The sequence below is a fragment of the Plasmodium knowlesi genome (genome assembly GCF_000006355.2).
Source record: "Plasmodium knowlesi strain H genome assembly, chromosome: 13".
In the NCBI taxonomy this organism is placed as follows: Eukaryota; Apicomplexa; class Aconoidasida; order Haemosporida; family Plasmodiidae; genus Plasmodium; species Plasmodium knowlesi.
In genome coordinates this window covers 2,049,342-2,071,985 of record NC_011914.2, presented here as the reverse complement: position 1 = coordinate 2,071,985, position 22,644 = coordinate 2,049,342, and the positions used below count along the sequence as shown (strand labels likewise).

The 22,644-nt window shown below is 36.9% G+C and overlaps 4 protein-coding genes across 4 annotated transcripts; 1 reads left to right on the top strand and 3 right to left on the bottom strand.

Annotated features, from left to right (window-relative positions):
- Positions 1-162: 162 nt before the first annotated feature.
- On the bottom strand, positions 163-2,971 carry PKNH_1346100 (conserved Plasmodium protein, unknown function; the record flags this gene model as incomplete). Its single annotated transcript, XM_002260839.1, has 3 exons — positions 163-466; positions 589-2,554; positions 2,833-2,971. The coding sequence occupies 3 exons, from the start codon at positions 2,969-2,971 to the stop codon at positions 163-165; spliced, it is 2,409 nt and encodes an 802-aa protein (XP_002260875.1).
- Positions 2,972-4,550: 1,579 nt separating this feature from the next.
- Positions 4,551-5,297, bottom strand: PKNH_1346000 (nuclear transport factor 2, putative; the record flags this gene model as incomplete). The annotated part of the gene is made up of 3 exons (XM_002260838.2): positions 4,551-4,585; positions 4,765-5,027; positions 5,218-5,297. The coding sequence occupies 3 exons, from the start codon at positions 5,295-5,297 to the stop codon at positions 4,551-4,553; spliced, it is 378 nt and encodes a 125-aa protein (XP_002260874.2).
- A 2,543-nt stretch (positions 5,298-7,840) lies between these two features.
- On the bottom strand, positions 7,841-16,964 carry PKNH_1345900 (conserved Plasmodium protein, unknown function; the record flags this gene model as incomplete). Its single annotated transcript, XM_002260837.1, has 5 exons — positions 7,841-13,577; positions 13,749-15,484; positions 15,680-16,149; positions 16,511-16,699; positions 16,850-16,964. 5 exons carry the CDS (start codon positions 16,962-16,964, stop codon positions 7,841-7,843), a joined length of 8,247 nt encoding a protein of 2,748 aa, XP_002260873.1.
- A 3,566-nt stretch (positions 16,965-20,530) lies between these two features.
- Positions 20,531-21,773, top strand: PKNH_1345800 (actin II, putative; the record flags this gene model as incomplete). The annotated part of the gene is made up of 2 exons (XM_002260836.1): positions 20,531-20,978; positions 21,091-21,773. 2 exons carry the CDS (start codon positions 20,531-20,533, stop codon positions 21,771-21,773), a joined length of 1,131 nt encoding a protein of 376 aa, XP_002260872.1.
- Positions 21,774-22,644: the final 871 nt, after the last annotated feature.

The following is a 22,644-nucleotide window of genomic DNA, read 5'->3' as shown; positions in this document are numbered from 1 at the left end:
TCAGCTTAAAAGGAATTATCACGCATGGTGTATGTATATAAGGTATGCGCATAGGTTGATCCCCTTTATGCATGGGTCCACCTAGAAATGCACGCGCATCTGAGGGGGAAAACTCCCTCTTCATGTTTTTGCAGTTGATAAATTCACAAAATGGGTGTTTTCCTATTCAAGGATGACAAAAAATAAGTTACTCAAAAATGAAACATTGATAAATTTGTCCCTCACTAAAGCTTTTAAATGATTGATATCTTTTGTGTGCCCTACTAACAAATCTGTGATGAGGAAAAAATTCAACGGCGAAATTTCGCTACCATTAAAATTGTCCACTTCGTCATTATGTTGGGGATTCTGAAAATGGGGGCGCATAGACATGTTCATATTTGAATTGTAAAAATCGAAAAAGGGAGGGAAAAAAATTTTTTCTGGTAATTTATTTTCTGTGGCTCCAAAATAATTCTGTAATAACCTGAGGAAAAAAATGAAAAAGTATCGTCATATAATGAATACATGTGAACAGGTCCTCCTACTACGAACATATAAAATGGACTTTATAGAAACACACTAACGAATGAAGCTTCTTATTTTTACCACATCGTAGGGATTGTGCAACTCTCTAAAAGGAATTCCTCAGTTATAGTTTTATACTTGTTCTTGTCTTCACTTATGCTTAAGCTAAAAATGAATGGATACTTGAGCATCATGGACGTTGCCATTTTATGCTTTATCTTGTGTATGCATGTCAAATTGCAATTTTTTAGTTTTTCCAAAAATTTGGTGTCTATTTTTATCTTTTCTAATTCCTTCTCGATTTTTTTTTTTCGCATATTAAGGTGGGCACCACTTTCCGAGGGGTTCAAGTCACACGTATTATTTTCACCTGACGATGGGTTATTTACTTCTTGGTTCGCATTTTCTCCCACTGTTTCCTTCCCATCTGTATGTTTAATACCTCCTGATTGTTCGTTCTGAACATGCTTCGTTTGATCAAAATGCTGCTTACTTTCCACTTTGAGGAAACCTCCCCCTTCATCGGAGCTTTCGGTTTCGCTGGACCTTATCGAATACTCACTGGAAGTGTCTTCCGAATTAGCATAAATATTAACGTACTTCTTCATCAGTTGATACATTTCGTTCTTTTTCCTTTCTTCCATCTCGTAGCAGATATCTTCATTGCATCTGTCTGAGTTTAGCTCCATTCCATTTTTGCAGTTGTTACTAAACTTGGGTGGCGCTTCTGCTAAGGTTTCCTCCTTAAGGTCCTTCGATTTATTCGCATTCTTTATATACTCCTTCAAGTCACTCTCGTTACTGCCTTTGCTTTCATTTCTGATCATATCGACATTATTCAGGGATTCACTTTTTGAGTGGTATAAATCGTCATGGGGCTCGCCCGTCCACTTTGAACTGCACCAGCTGTTGGTGATGGCAGACAAGCTGGAGAGCTGCGAAGAGGCAGACGCGTTGGAGTGGTTGGAATGAGCACGCCCGTTTGACCAATTGGAGGAGTTAGATGGGGGCATTCCATCTTTATCACTCCCTTGGCTCCCTCCGTTCTCCCCGCTTGACAAATCCGAAGAACTAGTCGCTCCAGAGCTGGAAGATTCATCCGACTTTTTAGAATCGCTGAAACAACTAGACTCCCCTGAACTGCTGTCACCTTCTACTTCTTCAGCAGAATTCGAAGGGGTGCCACTTCGGGATGACTTCAAATTCGAATCCTTCAGGCCTACTTTTGAATCCCCCCCCTCGCTTCTTTTTCCCTCCTCATTTTGTACACCGTCGAAGAGAAACTGATAATTGCTCTCCTCGAAAAATGGATTGTCACAACCAAAATAATAACTTAAGAATATAAATTTAGACAAGTTAAAACTTCTGTTCATTTCGATAAAGCCCTTGGAACACATGAAAAAAGGAACCTTGTTATATTTGTACTTAATAAGGTCTGCAATTTTTTTTAAATTATTTTTTAAGAAATCAAAAGGGAGGCAAACTAAATAGACCATGTCGTCACCACTAATTACATATCTGCTGAGAAGGCTCACACTTTTTTTTTCCTCTTCCATGGCTATCACATCTATCCATTCCCCAGACGAGTTCAGAAATTTATTACTATAAAAATCTCCATCGAATAAAAATGTTTTACTTTTATATGTACCTTTGCCATTCATTTGGTTGTTAACCCAGTTCCCTTCATAATATGACTGAGTGTCTCTCCATTCGAAGTGGCCCCATCCATTTTTTTTATTATCCTCATAATACCCGTAATAGACATTCCTATTTAAATATAAATTAAATCCCAATCCGTTTTTTTTATTATTTTCCCATTTACCAATGAACTTGTTTACAATTACTTCCTGACCAAAGGTGTTCCTCCTTAACGTTATTAAAATTCCATAGCCATCTTTTATATATTTACTGCATTTTTTTTTCTTTTTTTTGTCTAATTTTTCCCTAACCGATGTGAATTCTTTCGTTTCGATTTTTTTAATATCTTCATCTTTTTTGCACACCAAATCATGGTCGTTTTCTCTTCTTCCATGCGGGTCGTTCTCCTCTATACAGTGGTTGGAAGAGTGGGGGAACATAAAATGGGAGACTATAAGGGTGCACCTACCTTAGGACACAGGATTAAATGTGATGAAGAAAGAGGCAACAAATTCCCCTTCTTTCCCACTTCATGAACACACCAAGGTGGCTATTATTTTATTAAATTATTTTTCTTCTTTTTAATCCGGCCATGTGACTATCCTAGAACACACCATAGGAAATATTCATTTTTATTCAGAACAGAAATAGTCAACGTTGTTCATATAACGACTACGAAATGCCTACTTTTAAATTGCCCAATGTAGATGTAGTTACAGGACCTGAAGCACTTGACATTCTTATAATTAAATATATTTAAAAATTCTTCTCTTTCATTGACTACAAAATTGGGTGGGGGTATTTCCTGCCTACTTTTCTGATACATTTGTTTAAAACGCGCAGGAGAGTATTTCCAACAGGGGGACAATGTGTGCAAAAAAAAAAAAAAAAAAAAAAAAAGAAAAAAAAAAAAAATTTGGAAAAAAATTCCCCTAATGGGATCTACCCTTTTGGGAAATAAAAATGGCCAACTTGGTTTATAACATGAGTGGCACATTAAGGAACATGCTTTGTGAAAAAGGGGAAATGTTTCTTTTGACCTCGTTTCTCTCTTATAATTTTTCTGTTACCATTTTTTTTTTTTTTCTCCCATTCGGTCAATTAGCCCCAGTTCAAATGTGATGCCGGAAAAATTTGCAGAACCGATACCTTGGCACAGTTAGACATGGTCCCCCCCTACACATACCGCACTTATCTTCTGTCTAAAAAGGAAAAAAAAATATTCCCCCATGAATAGACCACATATACTGGTATTTTATAAACGGTCCTTTGAGCTTCTTTAGAATTTAAAAAATGCAATAGCGAAAAAGCCAAAGACTATATGAAAGCAAGTGAAAATAATTGCGTTTCCACTAAAATGGAAATGTGGTTAGTGAGAAGCGAACTATTTATTTATTTATTTTTTTTTTCAACCTTTTCATTGTATCTGTCACTTCTGCACAAAAAATTAAATAAACAAAATTGGTGGATTCCATGAGGATAATGCAAAACATTAAGGACTCCCTCTACATGTATGTGTAAGTAAATGCTCGTATATATACTGTTGAGGATGCTAAGCGGATGCCGCATGTCACTATAACTGAGAAAAAGCTTCTAAAAAAAAAAAAAAAAAAAAAAAAAAAAAAGTACGTTACAGTTATGCTTACAAATATAAATACATTTTTGGCTTACGACGAAGCACTTTCGGAGAATCTTTTTTTCGATTAATTGGTTTCTATAACCCACCACGGGACGTACAAAATAAATTCAAAAATATCATCCCTTTTTTTACATGTCTTATTAAAAAATCAAAAAAAAGGTTGTTGTTCGTTCGTCCCATCACTAAATGGGCGTATCTCCATGGGATTATTTTTCCCTCCTCAGTAATTACAGTCCTTCAAGTGATACCCCACTTGTAATTCCTAATTCGCTATGCAGAGTAACATATGTGTAAAACGCGGGCTACATAAGCATAGGCATATACATATGTGACCTACCCACTTCAGGACTCGAAGTAAAATGGGTGTTATTTATAAAGTAAAAAATTTTGTGTTCGTTTATATGTTTACGTGTTTGTGTGTGTGTGTGTTTTTTTTTTTTTCCTTTTCTTGTTCATAAGACCTATATCATTTTCTTAAACAATAAATGTGGAAAGCGCAATGGGGGTGCAAAAAACAATGGTAAAATACACTAGTGAATGAGTGGTTATTAAAATGAACAACTCGTACTTAATTATTAAATTTGTTTCTTCCAAAAAAAAAAAAAAAAAAAAAAAAAAAGGGGGACGAAGGATAAGGCATAAAGGAGACGATAAACGAAAGCGCGCTAAATAGGCTAATCTCGCAAAAATGGCTTGGCAAGGCTTTCCTTTATCTCAACTTCGTGATGGCATTGGATCTCGTCCGCTACTCCGTTTGCATTATCGATTAACCAATGCAAAATCTGAATAAATCATTAAAAACTGCGGGGAAAAGGTGGGAATAGGAAAATGCGTTATAAAGATTAGTGTGCAAACAAACTTGCAAAACTGTAACATTTGCAACACATGTCGCGTTGTTAACACAGCATGTATAGTAGGTCTGTTGGAGACACAGCTTATCATCACGCAAATGTTATCGGCGTGATGGTGAAAAAAATTACTGAAATATCCTCCACTGGGTAAGGGAAAAAGGTGGAAGGTCCTAACAAATTTGATTGGCTTATTTTCCTCAATGATGATGTCGCCACATACTAAAATTAGGATCCCGTTATTGGGGGTCGGTTGAATATCTAGACTTAGACATTTGTGGACAACGGTGGGTGGAAGTTTATTCAATCGCTCAATTATCTGACTGGTCCCTCTGCATTGATCATTTTCGAAGCTCATCATGCTGATGTCTTTGTAAAGTGCAGCCAATTCATTCCTGCGGGAGGTGGCGGGGGAAAAGAGTGCATGCGTTTACATGTATATATATGTGGGATGCATTGAATGATTGCGCGGATCTATCTCTTCACAGTTTCTTCATCCTTTTTATCCTTTTTATTTTCTTTATTTTATTTGTTCTCCCTTTTCCATGCGCTTAGCGCCTTTATCGCTCAGTTCGACAGGCTAACCTTCCCGTGTTGAATAACTGGAAGTAGTGGTTCACAAACTCCTTCCCAATCTCTTCGAACTGAGGATTTAGCATATCCATTTTTTACAAGGGGGGGAAAAATGATTTAAAAAAAAAAAAAAAAAAAAAAAAAAAGTTCTTAAACGTGTTGGGATGGTATTAAAAATGACCCAGTGGAGAAAAGTTAAAAAAACTGATTTTCTGATTTAAATGATGTTAAAAGTTTCATTAAGTTCATGGTTTAATATATATGTATGTACAATACATATGATACAGATAATGTTATTCCTTTTCGAAGCAAAAAATAAAGAAAATTGGATTTTTGGCATAAACTGTTTTGTATCAAATAGGTGGGGTAATTTAATCGATGTTTGTTTTTTCTGCCAGTTTCGAAGTGCTCATTATTTCGGAGGTGTTTTTCGTTACAATTTTTTTATTTAAAAGGCGCAGTTTGAAATGGCCATAAAAAAAAAAAAAAAATAATAAATAAAAAAATAAAAGAGCACACGTAATGAACGGGAATGCATACTTAGTATATTCGATACGTAAACTTCATCACGGCGCAGTTAATTTTTTAATACAATTTCCAAATACAATTAAAGTGTTATGGGAAAGTTCTCAAAATGGAAAAGTGTAGAGATGATTGCTTTGAAGTGTTTTTTTTTTTTTTTTTTTTTTCCAAGGCTAATACGTATATAATGTAAATAAGTGTAAATGTAATACTGAATAAATAATATTGCCGTAGGTCCGTGGATACTTCTCCCGCATGTGTGTGCGTAGGGGAGTACAGGAAGGGCTAAAGGGTCCCTTATTATTCTGGCGTACGCATAATTCCGCAAAACTACGCATATCATTCTGTGCGTACCATTTTGTACCAGTTTGACGTACCTGTTTGACGTACCTGTTTGACGTACCTGTTTGTCGCACCAGATTGTGCGCTTTTACTTTTTCATTCACCCTCGTGCGTGTAGCGTTAAGGGGAAGGACCCCCCTAACTGTGCGTAAAGGCCCGGTGGACCTTTTTCAACTACGCTGCTTAAGTTTTTTTTTTTTTTTTAACAAACTCATTCAAATAACAAGGGTGTATAATTTGTCACAATTGTAAAGTGGTTTTTTAAGTTTCATGTTGGCCTATTTTACTGGGCGAGGGCATAGGTAGGGTAAAATATGTCGGCACCTTTGCCCTGTGTTAAAAGGAAAACTGAAGATTTGCCTCGTATCGAGAAAAAAAAATATATTCAAATGAAGGAGGGAAAAATGCTGTTTCCACAATGTTTAAACTAACATAAAACCATCTAAACGAATATAAGGGCTACTCTGAGTAGAAGTGTACGGTCCCCCCCCCTTTTTTTTTTTTTTTTTTTTTTTTTTTTTTCTCTCTCCCCCTTTGGTGAATGTATCAGTTTAACCTGTCGTAACAGAACCGCTGTGGAGTGTAGGAGGGGGGGGGGGGGGAAACTGCACTTATGTTCAACCTACCGTGCCATTTCCGCAAAAATGTGTTTTTCTGTCTACCTCATTTTGGAAATTCCCCTTTGAAAATATATTCGTGGGGTTACTTGCTTTTTCCCACCCCCAACAACTACACACTCATACCAAAGGTTAAGGGGTACTGTTCCTCGACGTCCACCTGCCTCATTTGTGTACACAACAGTGCAGTTCTTTGTATTATTATAAATTTATAGTGGTCAAAAAATAAACACATTTAGAAAGATCCTGCTTGTGTTCGTCCCTACCGTCTCTGTTCGGAACAATTAACAAAATGTTCTGTCCTCTAAGGCGCTTCATCTTACACACGGTTTGCATTATCCCGGTGGTGAAGAAGAACGTTTGATGTATTGCAAAGGAGGCATGTAATGAGACTGTGACTTCCCCCAAAAGTGTCTCACAAAAGAAACCACTTAAGAGAATTCCCTCGGTATTATTTTATCATTATCCACACTACGTGGAAAATAAAGCGCCATGTCACATCCCTCATTTGAGTTATTCGCCCATGTAAGTATTCGTCTGTTCTATTGCATTATTCGCTCAAACATAGTGACTCCGAATAGTGTATTCACAAAATATAGCTACACGTGAAGGTTCGAGGGGGTCGTTCTTAACATTCACAAATCATGTGTTCGTTACGTTCAAACGGATAAAGTATACACTCGTGTGTTGCCACAATTACAAGGGGACGAAATATAACTGTTTTCCTTATATTCAAAGAAGCAGTACTAACCAAGAGTCTCATCTTAGCAGAGTTCTATACAAAGGTTCGATCGGCTGTGCTTTATAGGTTTTCGCCGAAACGGAACAAATTCGGACCATTAATTTTGGAACAAAAGGAAAAAATAAAATAAAAAAAATAAACAAACAAATGCACATACAAACAAAAAGACATACAAATATGGAAAATGCAGAGGAGAATAAATCAGTCAAAATGGGGAAACAAAACAAAGGAAAGCCACACACGCAATCAAATGTACACACACACACACAAAAAAAAAAAAAAAAAAAAAAAAAGGAGAACCAAACTGTTTCCCAAGAGCTAAAAAGACGCTTCTCCTATTTATGAGGCATTTGTCGCAGTTTTTTTCCTAAACACCCCTTCCATCGCGCAATACATTTATATGCCAAATAACTCAGTTCTTGTTCAGCGCGAAGAGAAAGTAGGACGGAACATACAAAAGGATGTCTTCCCTTTTGTGCCATTTGGACCGCTTCCTTCCTGAACGAAAACCTTTCTCACATATGTTATAAATGTTAAAAACGTCAAGATAGTTCATGTTCGTGTAATGCATATTCGTGTCAGTCATGAGTATGTATACGTTGTTTTGGACGAGGTGAGAAATGCTTCCTATTTTAAATTTATTTTTTTGCAACTTCTTCAAAATTTTTATTTGAAAATGGGAAATTTTTTTATAAAATTGTTTTTTCAATTTTTCGTACTCTTGTTCGTCAAAGGAGTCACTATGGCTGAAAAAGTTCTGCATATTCGTCATACCGTTGGCGGGGTGCTTCCCCTGCCCGTGGGTTTCCTCTGCATCCGCATGCGCATTCGCAGGATTGTTTGTTCGCGATGGATTGTCCGCTTCGCGGATGGAAGGAATGTCCCATCCATCATCGTCGCAGCGTCTGTCGCACTTGATATCACCCATCTGGTCGCTTCGAACTCCCCTCCATGTGAGAACACTGCCATTCCGAGTGTCCCCACGATAATCCCAAGTACAGTATGGAAAAACAAGGCTATAGAGATGAGCGTTTTCCTCTCTCATTTTGGTAGTGGACACATCTCCGTTCATATAAGACGAATTGCTATTTACTTTGTTGCTATCAAAATAGAACGACATTATTTCTCTATTTAAATTTCCATTACGTAGTGTAATTTCGCTCTTCAGAGGACTTGAGGAAGTATTTGGTGTTGAAAAATCGTCCTCATATAATATACTTTGCAGGTAAAAATCGTCACACAATTGGGAAATTTCCATTTTCTTTTCTTCCAATTTTTGTAAGTAACATTCCTTTTGATAGTAGCTTAAAAAAGTAAGCAAATTTTTGCTCGAGAAAATATTTACAAATGAATACTTATGCAAAGACGTCTGATCAACATTAAAATATTTCATATAAATATAGTAATTATTATAGTACCTTATTATTAAATGAAAAAGTTGGTAAAAAAAATGAACTTTGAACGGGTGGCTTTGGCTTAAGGTGAATACAGAAAAGGAGCTCTTCCTCTCTGCGATTTTAAAGACAATTTGTTTCTTAAGAGAATATATTGGAAGGTAATAAAAAATGTATTTTTTAATGTTACTTATGAATCTCTTCTTATAATATTCGGAGTGTATAATAGTTGGTCTGTATCCCTTGGTCAAGTATAGCACACTTTTGCTAAAATTTTCCACCGATTTGTCCCATGTATATGGTCTTAAATAATCAATAATTTTAAAAATTATAACAAAATTTGCTACGTCTATATGTATAAGAAGGGAGTAATCCATGATATCCTGCCCTGACAAGAAGTCGGTATCTTCTCTTAAGGAATCCATCAGATCCTTATAATCACAGTATTCCAAATTTATCACCTTATATTTGATGAAGTCTTTAAAATTATCATCAAATAGGACAGTATAATTTTTCAAGCAATTGTAGTTATCTATTGTGAAATTATTATATTTTTCCATCGAATTTATGCTCTCCATATTTTTACTATTTGACACTTCTTTATGTAAGAAGCTGTAGCTTCCTTCCCGTGAGGGGGTAACCTGAGGGGTGCACATCACTTCTCCTCTTAATTTGTGTTTGCTCAAATTATCTCTATTCAAAATGCATTCCTTTTTTCTTGCCAAAAAATGCAGTAACGCCTTCGTGCTGTACAAATATTTTGTTCTGATCCTTTTGCTTCCTTTTCCACTACGCTTATTTCTCCTCTTCCGTAGCTTGGTCATTTTGTTATTTAAAGATAAGAACGTCCTTGTATGGTGTACTATATCATTTAGGAAGACGCGCCAATTGTTGTGATCACTTTTTTTTTCCTTACCCACTTGTGAGAAATTTGTATTCAGTCTATTGTTCATATGGATCTTCTTACCTGATTTAAGCAGATATTGCCGCAACAACCCACATAGCATTTTTTGCCTAAGTTTTCTATACACCTTGCTAACCCTTTCTTCGTTACTTTCGCTTCTTAATCGGTTTCTTGTCCTATGTTTCTTATTCCCTTCTTCCTCTTTTCTGCCACGGGTTATAAGATTTTTCCTTCCTTTAACTTCTCCATTGGGTACCGAATTTTGCATACTACTTTGAAGACCTTCCATGTCGTGTGCACCATCTTGTTTGGAATAGTTTTCTCCTCCTTGCGCCCCTTCCACTGTGTGTGTCCTTTCCGCGGAGAAGTCCTGCAGGTACTCCGCCTTGTTATAAAACATATTCGTCCGTCCATCCGTCCGTCCATTCGTCCATCCATCCGTCCATCCATCCGTCCATCCATCCGTCCGTCCATTCGTCCGTCCATTCGTCCATCCATTTGTCCATCCGTTTGTCCATCCGTTTGTCCATCCGTTTGTCCGTTGGGGAGGCACCGGTGCGCCCTTAAAGATAATCTTCTTTTCCCTGCGAATGTACCTTGTAAAATGGCCCAAATTTTCCGATATGCCGGAGGAATTACCATCCGACACATCCTTTTTCTCCGTCGTTTTGATGGAGTTGTACGAGAAGGCATCATTTTGTTCGAAGAAGGAGGAACTCTTCTTATTCTGCTTGATGAGTTTTTGTAAATTTTTTTTTTTCCTTGCCCCTTTAATATCAAAAATTAAAATTTTCGAGTTTCTATTTTCAATTTTTACATTTTCCAAAATGATGTACGCTTTAACAGTTTTCCTTCTCCTCCTCTTAACTTCTATTTGGTACAGTCCAAACATGAAGCATAAGAGTGATTTTTTTCCTTGAAAAAATATGTCCGAAAAATGTTGAAAAAATTCTTTATATCTCGTAATGAAAGATTTAAATTCATATTTATTTATCTCCTTAATGATGTACTTATCGTCGTACGTTTTTACGAAGTGTCTTTTTTTATGATCAAAGTTGATGCAGTTGCTCTTTATGAGTGATCTTAAAAATGTTGTTTCTCTTTTACACAGGTATTTCCTCAGGTAATAAAACTGTAGCGGGAAATATATGTACACGGAAATGTTTTCGTTTATCGGAACAACGATAACATCATCATTTTTGCAACTCAAAAATTGGTTTATCATGTCATTTCTTAAATTTCGGTTGGTCATCCTTCTTCTGTTTTTCTTTAAATATTTCTTTATATCCTCATGATGTACAACGGCGGAATGTCTTCCCCTTTGAGATTTCTTCTTTCCACAAAGCGTTTTCTTCTGTGTGACCCTTCCTTTGTTCCCATTTGGTTTGAACTCACTCCACAGCTGCGCTATTTCATTCTTGGCATCTTTAATTTGTTTTTCCAACGTGTGTTGTTTCTTCTCCGTTAGAAGCATTTCCCTCTCTTTGTCGTAAATTTCGGCCAACTTCAACTTGTACTCATCCGATATGAGCGCATGGAAGATCGAGTTCGACGTGTCACTCGGATTTAACAAAAAGACCGTACTTGTTTTTTGTTCCTTTTCTATACCCCCCGTTTTTTTCCTCTTACTTCTATAACCCTTTACGGAGTCGACTATTTTAGATATGTGCAAATAAAATAGCTTCTTGTTCGAATGCTGGTATTCTTCCTTGTTCAAGTCGTCTAAATATTTTCTCTTCCTATAATTCTCGATGTTATAAATGTAGTAGGACTCCTTCGCGTATAACTTTTCTACGTCATACTCCCGCACGAAGTGGAAGTAGTTGCCTAACTCCGATTTGTCTTCATTCAAACTTTGGAGATTTTCAAAATTCGACATTTCGCTCTTCTTTCTTCTCCTACTGTTGATGCTGTTTGCCAAGGCATTATCCCTTTTGGATTTCCTCCATCTTTTCATGAGTTCCACTTTGCTCAGTCCGCGTTGCCGACTCCGTTGAGAATGACGTTGTCTGCTGGGCCGCAAATAAGGCAGCTTCATGGAGCACGTCTCTTCGCTGTTCTCCGGGCTGAGCTTCATATCCTCTATCGTCTCCTTAGAACATTTCATCAATTGTCTCCGCACACAGATATCGTCCCTGGTGCCCTGTGAAACGTAACGCAAGTATTGTAATTTCCTATTGCTAACCAACTTGGTCATCCTTTCGATATCCCCCTTTATTCTTAAGTTAATTTTCTCTAATTTCATAATGTACATGGAGAAAAACAATTCTATATCCAACGAGAACTCCTTCTCCATCAAATGCACAATTGCGTACGTGTAAAAACGCCTGAACAATTTTATTAGGTGTTTTTTCTTTTGCACCATTTTGCTTTTAAACATTCTAAATATGAAGAACTGTTTTATTAAATTTTCTTTTATTCTGTTGATATCCTTTAATATATATGCGCGGTCGCTGCTAGTCTGTTTCGAATCGCAGCTAACCATCCTTTCTGATTTACTCAAGTATACTTGTTTTCCGTTGATCGCTTGCTCCTTTGTGATATGCTTGACATCCCCATCTGGGTCATGCGATGAACGCATTGTGTGTACAGGGCCATACACATCCCCTTCTTGTGTACCCTTCATCTCACTCCCGCACATCAGTTGGGTCATCACGCTACTCAACAGGTCGTCTTTTTGCTTGATAAGCGGTTCATTACCTCTATTGCCGTTCTGGATTGATTCCTCAAATTTGCGTTCATCTAATGGCTGACCTTCTTCGTCCTCTTTGCCGCTTTCCACCTCCCCTTTTATAATCAAAAAATTATCCTCTATGAAGTATGCAGTGTTATTCACGCAGTACACAATTTCGTTCGCCTTAATAAAAATATTTTTACTGATCAGACCGATGAGAAAATTCACAGCGATGTAAAAGTTAAAGAAAATCCTCTTAATTATGAATAAGACATTGAAAAATCCTAGCGCGCAGAAGTTGGCAATTTTTATGTGTTTACATTTTTTACACTTATTTGTAAAGTACAGCGGCGAAACGGGATTTTTAAACTTCTCCTTCTTCCTCTTCTTAGAGGAAGGCTTTCCATAAAGGTGCTTATTTTTAGATCTATAGTACTGTATTACGCAGTTGTAGATTAAGTACTTTAGTGAGCAGTACATGGGAAGCATAGAGCTTGTAACAAAGGGAAAATTTTCTATGATATTGTAGAGGTTAAAATTTGTGTATACTTGTTCTTTTGTCTTTTTTTTTCCTCCTTCAAATTTACACTTATTCTTTCTCGTTACGCATTTGCAGGGATAGTAGTAGAATACGCTACTGCGAATGACATTTTGTATGTTCTCCTTGATATATCTCTTAACTCTCCGTTCCGTGCTGGAGATTCTCGCACATTTCTTCTGCGCATTCCCTCGTAAACAGCAACGTGCCCTGCAACCTTTACTACTTCTAGTTGATGAATGGACCCCTTTGCTAGTCCCTTTCCTAACCTCCTTTAAGCCACCTCTGTGTAGTTTGATACTTTTGTAAATGTCGTTATCATGCAGGAGAAAGCAAACGTTCAAATTTTTGTAACTCAACTCATAGGTGTTGTTTTTCCCACTGTGGTTGCATTGAATGTTCACGTAACTATCCGCGTTTACAATGCTTAAGAGAAATTCGCTGAAGGAAAAGTTAGTCTTGAGAATTTTACCCTGAAGAAAGTTACACTTGTTGCAAATGATTTTCATGCTTACTTCGTCGTCCTCCTCTCTATCGCTGCTTTCCTTCTTAAATATTATTAGGATTCTCTTCAGGAATATTTGGATGCATATTTGGTGGTGGCCGAGTTCGTTCCCGCATGCGTCGAAGGGGCAATTCCTGTGGGTTCGAAGGAAGACATGAATAGGTGTTCCACAAGTATTGTATGCGTGTTGTATGAGTGTGTGTGCCGGGAGGTCAGCATAACCATGTGGCACATTTAGAAGAATGCCCCTCACTCAACATGTCCATTCTCTCCCTCTTTTTCCATCTCTCCCCATGTGCACTTACAAACTGTAGGCCAGCTCGTGGATGGCGCAAACGAATTGGCGCAACGACAGGTCGCATATGTACTTATGGTTAAAGAAAAAATTGTAGAAGAGCTTCTTCACGCTATGATTCTGATTGTCAAAATGGTACATGTTCACACAGTTGTACAAGTTATTAATGAACATATAATTTGGACATATAAAATAAGTTATCATTTCTATATTCTTCGCTACCTCCAAGTGGTAACAATAGAAAAGGATATTCTGGGCAATAATTTCTTCGGCCTTTTGATTCACCTTTTTCTCCATCACAATTTGGTCCTTAAAAAATACAGGATGAGACAATAAATTTGAGTCGTTCAAAAAATCCTCCTCATTTGTGATTAGACTCTTCCAATTGCTGTACAAATAAGAACTATTAATAATTTTTAAATAATAATACATATAGTTATAATTGCTTTCCCAATTTTTCATGAAGTTGTTAAAAAAAAAATAGTTCACTATATCTATTATTTTATTTTTTCCAGTGTTCAAGAAACAATGTTCGTAATTGTTGTATATTTGGTCCTTAATAATTTTATTTGTCTTTATCAACATGTGCAAAATTTTCATCCGTTCTCTCGTCAGTGGGTTATTAACATTTACTAAATGAAACAAATTCGACATGAAGTTTATTGGTGTCTTTTTTATCTTCTTCTTTGTATCATTGTAGAAAAAAAAAATGGAAGAGGATAAGATGGATTGATTCAGTTTCTTGTAGAAATTGTCGAAAATTGCATTTATCTGTATATTTCCTGTTGGCATGCTCTGTAGCATTCTCCCCATGTAGTTATTCAAATACAGCTGTTTATATACATGGTAGGTCAAGAACACACAGAACCTTACCAATTTTTTTACCTTCTTAATTATAATTATATTTTTTATATGATCTATTAGTGCCTCTTTCTCGTTTCCACTTGTTTCCCTATCGATCAGACTTATTTTTTTTTCCTTATTTTGGAAAAAATAATTAACAATATAATCATCACTCTTGTTCTTGTAATACACTTGAAGGAAATTCTCAAGTATATTTTGTTTCTTGGTTTCTTTCTTAAGCAGCGTGTAGAAAAGATCTCCCCTCGGAGACGTTATTGCGTTCTTCGGTGCGCATCTCTCTATTAGGTTGTCCATGTTGGAAAAGGTGACACCGGTATCCTTGGATGTGCTATTTTCGGGCACAGATCCAACCTTCTGTTCAGGCTCGTGGACGATTTCCCTCTTCCCAAATATGCAGATGGTCAAAAAATTGCCGCTACAACAGAGAAAAATATTCTTCACATTTTTTCGATATTTTTCAATTTTAAAATAATTTGCCTTGACTACATAACTGTTGTGGTCGAAGTTTACAAAGTCGTCATAATTTAGAACCTTCGTACGCAACATGTTGGACAGCCGCCATAAATTCTTCTTCTTAATGCTAGTAAAAAAATATATCTTTTTACTCATTAGCAATTTCTTCGTGTAAAAGTCTATTTCCCCATGAATTAAAATAATGTTCAAATTTCGGTTGCTTAATTTTTTCAAAATGAAATAAGTGTAATTGTACTTGTTGTTGTAAGACTGTTCCAGGATTTCGTAATTGTTTTTTCTCTCGGCGTCTAGGAGCAATATTTTCGGGTTCTTTATCTCCACATCGTCAAAGTATATAGAGCAATTGCTGAACACCAACCCGTTGATGTAGAAACTGTTTGAGAAGCTCTTATAGGGGAAATATTTTACCTACATCGAGCGGGGGGGGTGAAGAAGAAAAGGGATGTGCCGTGATGCAAGTACGTGCGGGAAGTTCTCCTTAGACGTAGGCACATAATAATTCATACGCATTTGGTTTCAAATGGTTGTGCATTCTAACTATATAGGGGCACATATCCTAAGGAAAGAAAACTTTTTAAACGATTTTGCCTCAACCCAACTTACCTTCACGTTTGTCAAAATGTCGTAGTCATAACTGTGGTAATATTTGGAAATCTCATTCAGCATGTTGACGATGGGAACGTATAAATCATTCTTAATCCGGTAGTAGCGCAGCTGATTTGTTATTACTTTGTAAAAATACCGATTAAGATGGATGATCGTCTTTAGAGAAAAATTGATACTATCGTGGTACACATTTTTGTTAATGTCCCTTTCGAAGAAGGTAAAGAAAGGATTAAATTCTTCGTCCAGAATTTTTTTTTTTTTTTTCCTTGCAGAATAATTCACAGGAATTATAGGTGGGATATACATTCCGCTGTTTTCTCTTTTTTTTAAATATTTCTCCTTAACCTTTTCAAATATTTTTTTTTTCTTTCTTTCTTCCTTAATATCATCGTTGTATGTTTTGTAAATTTTTTCGCTCCTTCTAATTATCTTCGCGTAAAACTTGTTCTTCAAAATGAGGCTATAATCTGAAAGGACAGGAAGGGGGAAGGGTAGGATTAAAAAAAAAAAAAAAGTTATAAATGGTATCCAAGTTCAGCAGCTTTTCAGTGTGCAGATTTTGTAATATGTCAATTGTGAAAGGAATATAAAGGGGGGGGTGAAATTTGCGAAGTGGGAAGGCTCGAAAAGGCTGCCATTATTACTAAGATGTTTTAAACGTGAGTATTATAACTGGTGTACGGAGGAAGGTGCCTCCACTTCGCACCACTCTCGCTAACTTTGGAAGAACAGTCACAGTGTAACATGCAAATTGGTTTACTTTTTTAAATTGTACATTTTCATTAACTGCGTGGGTATTTACTCGTTAAAATTAATTTCATTCATTACCTTTTTGTCTTATTCCATTTTTAATCAAATTCGTGGTTAGTTCATTGGGTTCACTGATGGGTATGCTTGAGTCCTTCTTCTTCGATCGTCTCCTTTTCACTTCTACCTGCGTTTGTTTCGGGTAAAAATTTCCCCCTTCATTTACGCACAGGCTGCTGAAGCGATTAGACAGATTGCTATTTCGAATTTCTTGGAGTCCAAATGGGAGGGGGGGGGGGAAAGAAGAAGGCAAATAAGTTCGCACGCTCGTACGGTTGTATACAGAGGCACTATTGCACTAGGGACCGCTACCTCCCTAACGATCTACAGTCTCCTCATCTCCTATGCCACTAGACTCACCGCTGAACAGGGGGTAGTTCAGGATCCACTCAAAAAATTTCTGAGACGTGTTTCTCTGCTTTAAGTTGCTTCGAAAGCTGAAATACCTATCCGATAAACTTTCCTCCATGCTCATTTTGCTCCTTTCAAAATATTCATTAGAGGGCTCAGTGGGGATCTACCTATGTCCCATTCTGTGCATTATGTTTAGAAGGTTGGGTCCTCGTCTTCCCCTTTCTGATAAGCAAGATAGTTTTGTGTTTATTATATTATTACTTTTTTACCTTATTACTTTACTATTATATTATTTTCTTCTTCCTATCTGCCCAGATGAGCCCCTTTGCAATTTTGCAATCTTCCCCTTTCGCCAGATCATTGGCAGAAAAACAGAATGGCCACACACAGTTGGGCTGCTTAATGCTTAACCATGTGTGAAAGTATCACTAGTGCCTATGCGAGGGATTATAAAAAGAAGAAAAAAAAAAATCTTGCTATCTATTTTTTTTTTTTTTTTTTTTTTTTCTTCCTTTTTTTTACCTTTCCTTGGCATTTTATTAGGAAGCTCAACCCCCTTTTTACAATAAAATATGCTATGCATTACGTGCTAGGCTAAACCGAAGCGCAATTCTTCTTATGTACCTTTTGTGCACTTGACGAAAATGAAATTGCCTGAATTATTTTACTACCGAGAGTTGTTACACATCACTGTAGCTATATTAAGAACAAATTAGGTGGATGCCACATTTAGCACGTTCAAAGGGTCAATCGAGATGCGCAATGAGCTGACCATAAACGATGAGCTAGTGAACTCATCCCAGAATTCAAAATCCCATTATAGATCAATTAAACGAAGAAACAGACAAACAAAAATGTACAATTCTGCAGTGCCTTCCACCTGAAAAGTACTTCAAAATATTCCTCTAAAGGAAAATATGGACTTATGACATATTTCACCTCCTAATCATTTTTCCACTCTGCGGTCACTATTTTGTTGTATTAAAAATGGGTGTGCGAGGAGCCTCCCAAAAAAAAAAAAAAAAAAAAAACTATTTTTCGTGGAACCTAAAGATGGAGAACATATTTTTACCTACATATGAGACTCATTGTGATGTTCTTTTATATTTTTTTTTAACTTTTAACAGAGCCCAAGCCTCTCGTTGAAAAGAGACCTTTCAACTGTTCACATTTTCCATATGATATAAAAGCTCCAATGTGTGACAGAAAAAAAAAGGGAAAGTTAACTATGCAGTGTTTGTTTCCTAACTGCTGAACTGGTATACACTCAAAATCATAAAAATGAAAAAAAAAAAAAAAAAAAAAAATTTCAAATCCTTTTTTTCTTTAAATTAAGGAAGTAGTATTGACAAAATGGTTAGGGGGAATAACCTCATACAAAACGGAACTGTACGAAGGGTTTTCACCATGTTGGTCTGTTGGGGGAGTGAAGCAAAAGAGGCATCTTTATGTATAAGGGTATGTCAATGGGGAGTGTTTCGCCCTGGGCGTGTGTAACATTACGGTGTTTTTTTTAAACATCGGAAAAGGGGGAAAAGTTAACACAGCATAACACCGCATAACACCGCATAACACCGCATAACACGCGGTAACAGGTGCAAAGTGTGTATTATCCCCATGTAGCACTTGCTTCATGTGTTCGCGTTGATGCATTTGTGTATACAACCCGTACATGCACAAATACATAAAATATACTTAAGGGCAACATTTACATGTGGGGGTATGCCAATTCGATGTAAGCAGTACGGAAAGGTGCTTTGCCTATAAATGCTCATCTTTTATGTACACCTGTGAAATAGCAGTAAAAATGACTCACGTGGGGGCCATCATTACGTACGTACTCTCTTATGCTTATATGTTTTACCCATTTGTGCAATAACAAAATGACTAACCCTTTTGGGAAAAAAAAAAAGAAAAGAAAGCATATTGCGATTTAATGGGGGCACTTTTAATTTGTCTTTTGTAGCTTTAAGCAATATGGAACATTCTATATATACCGCAGGCTCTATTTCAGAAAAACTCCTTTTTAACATTTCCATGCCATCCATAAATTTTTCTCTACACATGTGATTTCTCATCTCCAGTGTATTCGAAAGTGACATGCTACTGGACCAGTTGGTGCGTGTACATATAACATCTGTGTGTGTTTCCCGTTTTTTGTCAAAATTACCCTTTCGCGTTCCTTTCGACATGCGCTTTTAGTATCCTCCACGGGTGAAAAGGATTGCATTACTCCTATCACCTTTTTTCCTTTACGTACATATGCCACCTCGGCACATTTCCGCCAATTTCCCAACTCCAACGCATTTTTCCTTTACCTTATCTTATTCACAAGAAGCACCTCATCCATACTGCTAGTACATGGTCTATAAATTTAACCACAATATTGAACAGTCATTTCTCTTACTATTCCCCTTTCTCATTTAAAAAGAAAAAAAAAAAAAAAAAACAGCGCAAAAAAACTAGTGCATATGGATCGACCCAATAAATACACGATGTCGCGAGTGTTTAAAAAAAAAAAAAAAAAAATACATTTTACTTATCTCAACGCGCAAGGAGATATTCCCACTTTGAGAAAATAAGAATCAACTTCTTCTCTGTTAAGCTTTTTAAAAATTAACGCTTAATGGTTCTATGACAGCTTTTGGTATTTAAAAATATTATTTACCTCCTGGTGGAAGCGGTTTTAACAAACTGTGTGAACTGTAGAAAATATATGCATAACGCATAAGGGCGAGTTTCTACATGCATAATTACACGCCTACTACCCACGTACACGCGTTCTGCCTATGTACATGTGCGCTTCCATATTATGCACATTCCGCGAAAACTAGCGATTTACATGAATCAGCGTGATTCTTTCCCCTGAACACTTTAACGAAAAAAAAAAAAAAAAAAAAAGAAAAGAAAAGAAAAAAGAAAACACAAAAACACAAACATACAAACATACAAACATACAAACATACATAACAGCACCACAGAGTAACATCGCCTCATTTCTGCCATAAGTAGCCGAAACAAGGTACATAGGAATAAAAAAGTAAAACGGTGAGAGGATAAAAAAAAAAAAAAAAAAAAAAAATTCATACTCATGCAAAAAGGGCCACTGAGAAATGATAAATAAAATTTGAAAATCATTTTCTATTTTAAATATGTATATGTAGAAGGTGTATATGCCTATAGATGTTATAGCATATGTAGAGAGGTACTTGAAGTGCGTATGAGCAAGGGTGTGTATGCTTATGAAGGCGTATGATTGTACGCCCGCGCGATGCACTGTCATATGAGCGAAAACGTGCGCATATGAAAAGCCATCCCAATTTAGCGCACTCCCATATTTTACATTTCCAGGCAATCATAATTCATAGAAGAATAACCCACAAGAACCAAAGCAATTTCTCCCCAGTGTAAAATCAAAACAGTAAGGCATATGAGAGCACCACTTTCTTCTTTCCCCTCTGCTTATGGACTTACTCGATAAATTCTTTCTACCTCATTGTCCCAGTGGATAACGTGGTGCAGCTAGGAGGGGGAGAGTGGGAAGAAAATACATATATGTGAACCTATATGGATGGGACTGTAGACATACATACACATGTGCACATATGTAAATCCGAAGCCTTTACACGGAATACTTGTCTCCATAACCTTTTTGCAACCCCATCCAATCATTTCCACCTTTGGCAGATGTCAGAAGAAGCCGTAGCCCTAGTAGTTGACAATGGAAGTGGAATGGTGAAGTCGGGATTGGCAGGTGATGATGCACCTAAGTGTGTATTTCCGTCAATTGTGGGAAGGCCCAAAATGCCAAACATAATGGTAGGCATGGAACAGAAAGAATGTTACGTAGGCGATGAGGCTCAAAACAAAAGGGGAATACTAACCCTAAAGTATCCAATTGAACATGGAATAGTGACCAACTGGGATGATATGGAAAAAATATGGCACCATACATTTTATAACGAATTAAGAGTTTCTCCTGAAGAGCATCCAGTGCTGCTGACAGAGGCACCCTTGAACCCGAAGACGAATAGGGAGCGCATGACACAAATTATGTTTGAGTCTTTTGACGTTCCGGCTATGTATGTTAGCATTCAGGCCATTCTGTCCCTGTATGCATCTGGGAGGACAACGGGTAAGTCGTGACCGTAACATGGATGCAGGAAACTGTATACATATTTTTCCCCCCCCATTTATAACCCACTGAACCCTTCTTAACACCACTAATAAATCACACATCACTGCAGGAATTGTACTGGACAGTGGGGATGGAGTGAGCCACACCGTTCCAATTTACGAGGGATATGTCCTTCCGCATGCAATTAACAGAATCGACATGGCGGGCCGAGATTTGACCTACCACATGATGAAGCTGTTCACAGAAAGGGGACACACATTCACAACAACGGCAGAGAGAGAAATTGTTCGAGACATAAAAGAAAAATTATGCTACATTGCACTGGATTATGATGAGGAATTAAAAAAATCAGAAGAACATTCCGACCAGATAGAAGAAATATATGAATTACCAGATGGAAATTTAATAACCGTAGGTAGCGAAAGGTTCCGATGCCCAGAAGCTTTATTTAACCCAACGCTAATAGGGAGAGAATGCCCAGGATTACACATCACAGCTTACCAAAGTATAATGAAATGTGACATTGATATAAGAAAAGAACTGTACAGTAATATTGTTCTAAGTGGTGGAACTACTATGTATAATAATATTGGGGAAAGATTGACAAAAGAAATGACAAACTTAGCTCCGTCTTCCATGAAAATTAAAGTTATTGCACCACCTGAGAGGAAGTATTCCGTGTGGATAGGAGGGTCTATTTTGTCCTCCTTGTCCACCTTTCAGCAAATGTGGATAACCAAGGAGGAGTACGAGGACGCTGGACCTAGCATTGTTCACAGGAAGTGCTTCTAATCAAGCAAGGGAAGCAATATATGCTTTACCGCGCGCATGCAGGCATACCAAATGCGCACAAGAAAATTGAGGCATATATCCCCACGTGTAATGACGAACATTCCAGTGCAGCATAATTAGATAACAACCGACATGCTCCCCACCAGTAGTAGAAATTAATGTATCATACGTTCCTTAGCATATCAAACATTTTATATCACGCATTCTTAAAGAACGCACCTCTAGACCATCTGCGAAAATGTCTGCACGCGGTACATGCCTATGGGGATAGAAGCGCTTAATTTATTACCTCCATTTGAAACACATTAAGTTTATTTTATATATTTATATGACACACGCTTATGCAACTGTGCTTTTATACATCCATATTCTTCTTCACAATGCTAATTTCGTCCTATATGTTTTATGTTGCCCAGTGGCCTTTACATACACACGGGAGCATGTAAAAAAAACCCTTGGTCCATGCATACCAGACAACCCTTCACCCCTTTTTGCTCTGCCAAGTCTCCATTTGAATCCTACGTAGTTTGAAATTCCTCAAATAATATTATCATATTTATTTTCATTTTTGAAACGTATTTGTTTAAAGATTAAATTTTTGGTGATTCTCTAAGTGCATTTGTTTTAGCATATTTCATTTTTTTTTAAAATCAGTTTGTTATTTTATTATTATTATTATTATTATTTTATTTATTTTTTTTTTTTTCTCACGCAAATGGGGAGGGGTCTATGCTCATGTGCTCTTAAAATTATGTACGCTCATGTCGCCCCTGAGCCTTACAGGGGTGTCCGTTCGCAAAGGCCCCCACCCCAGCATACTTGAGAAGGAGACTTATGCACATATTTACACATTTCCACACCAGCCATGAGG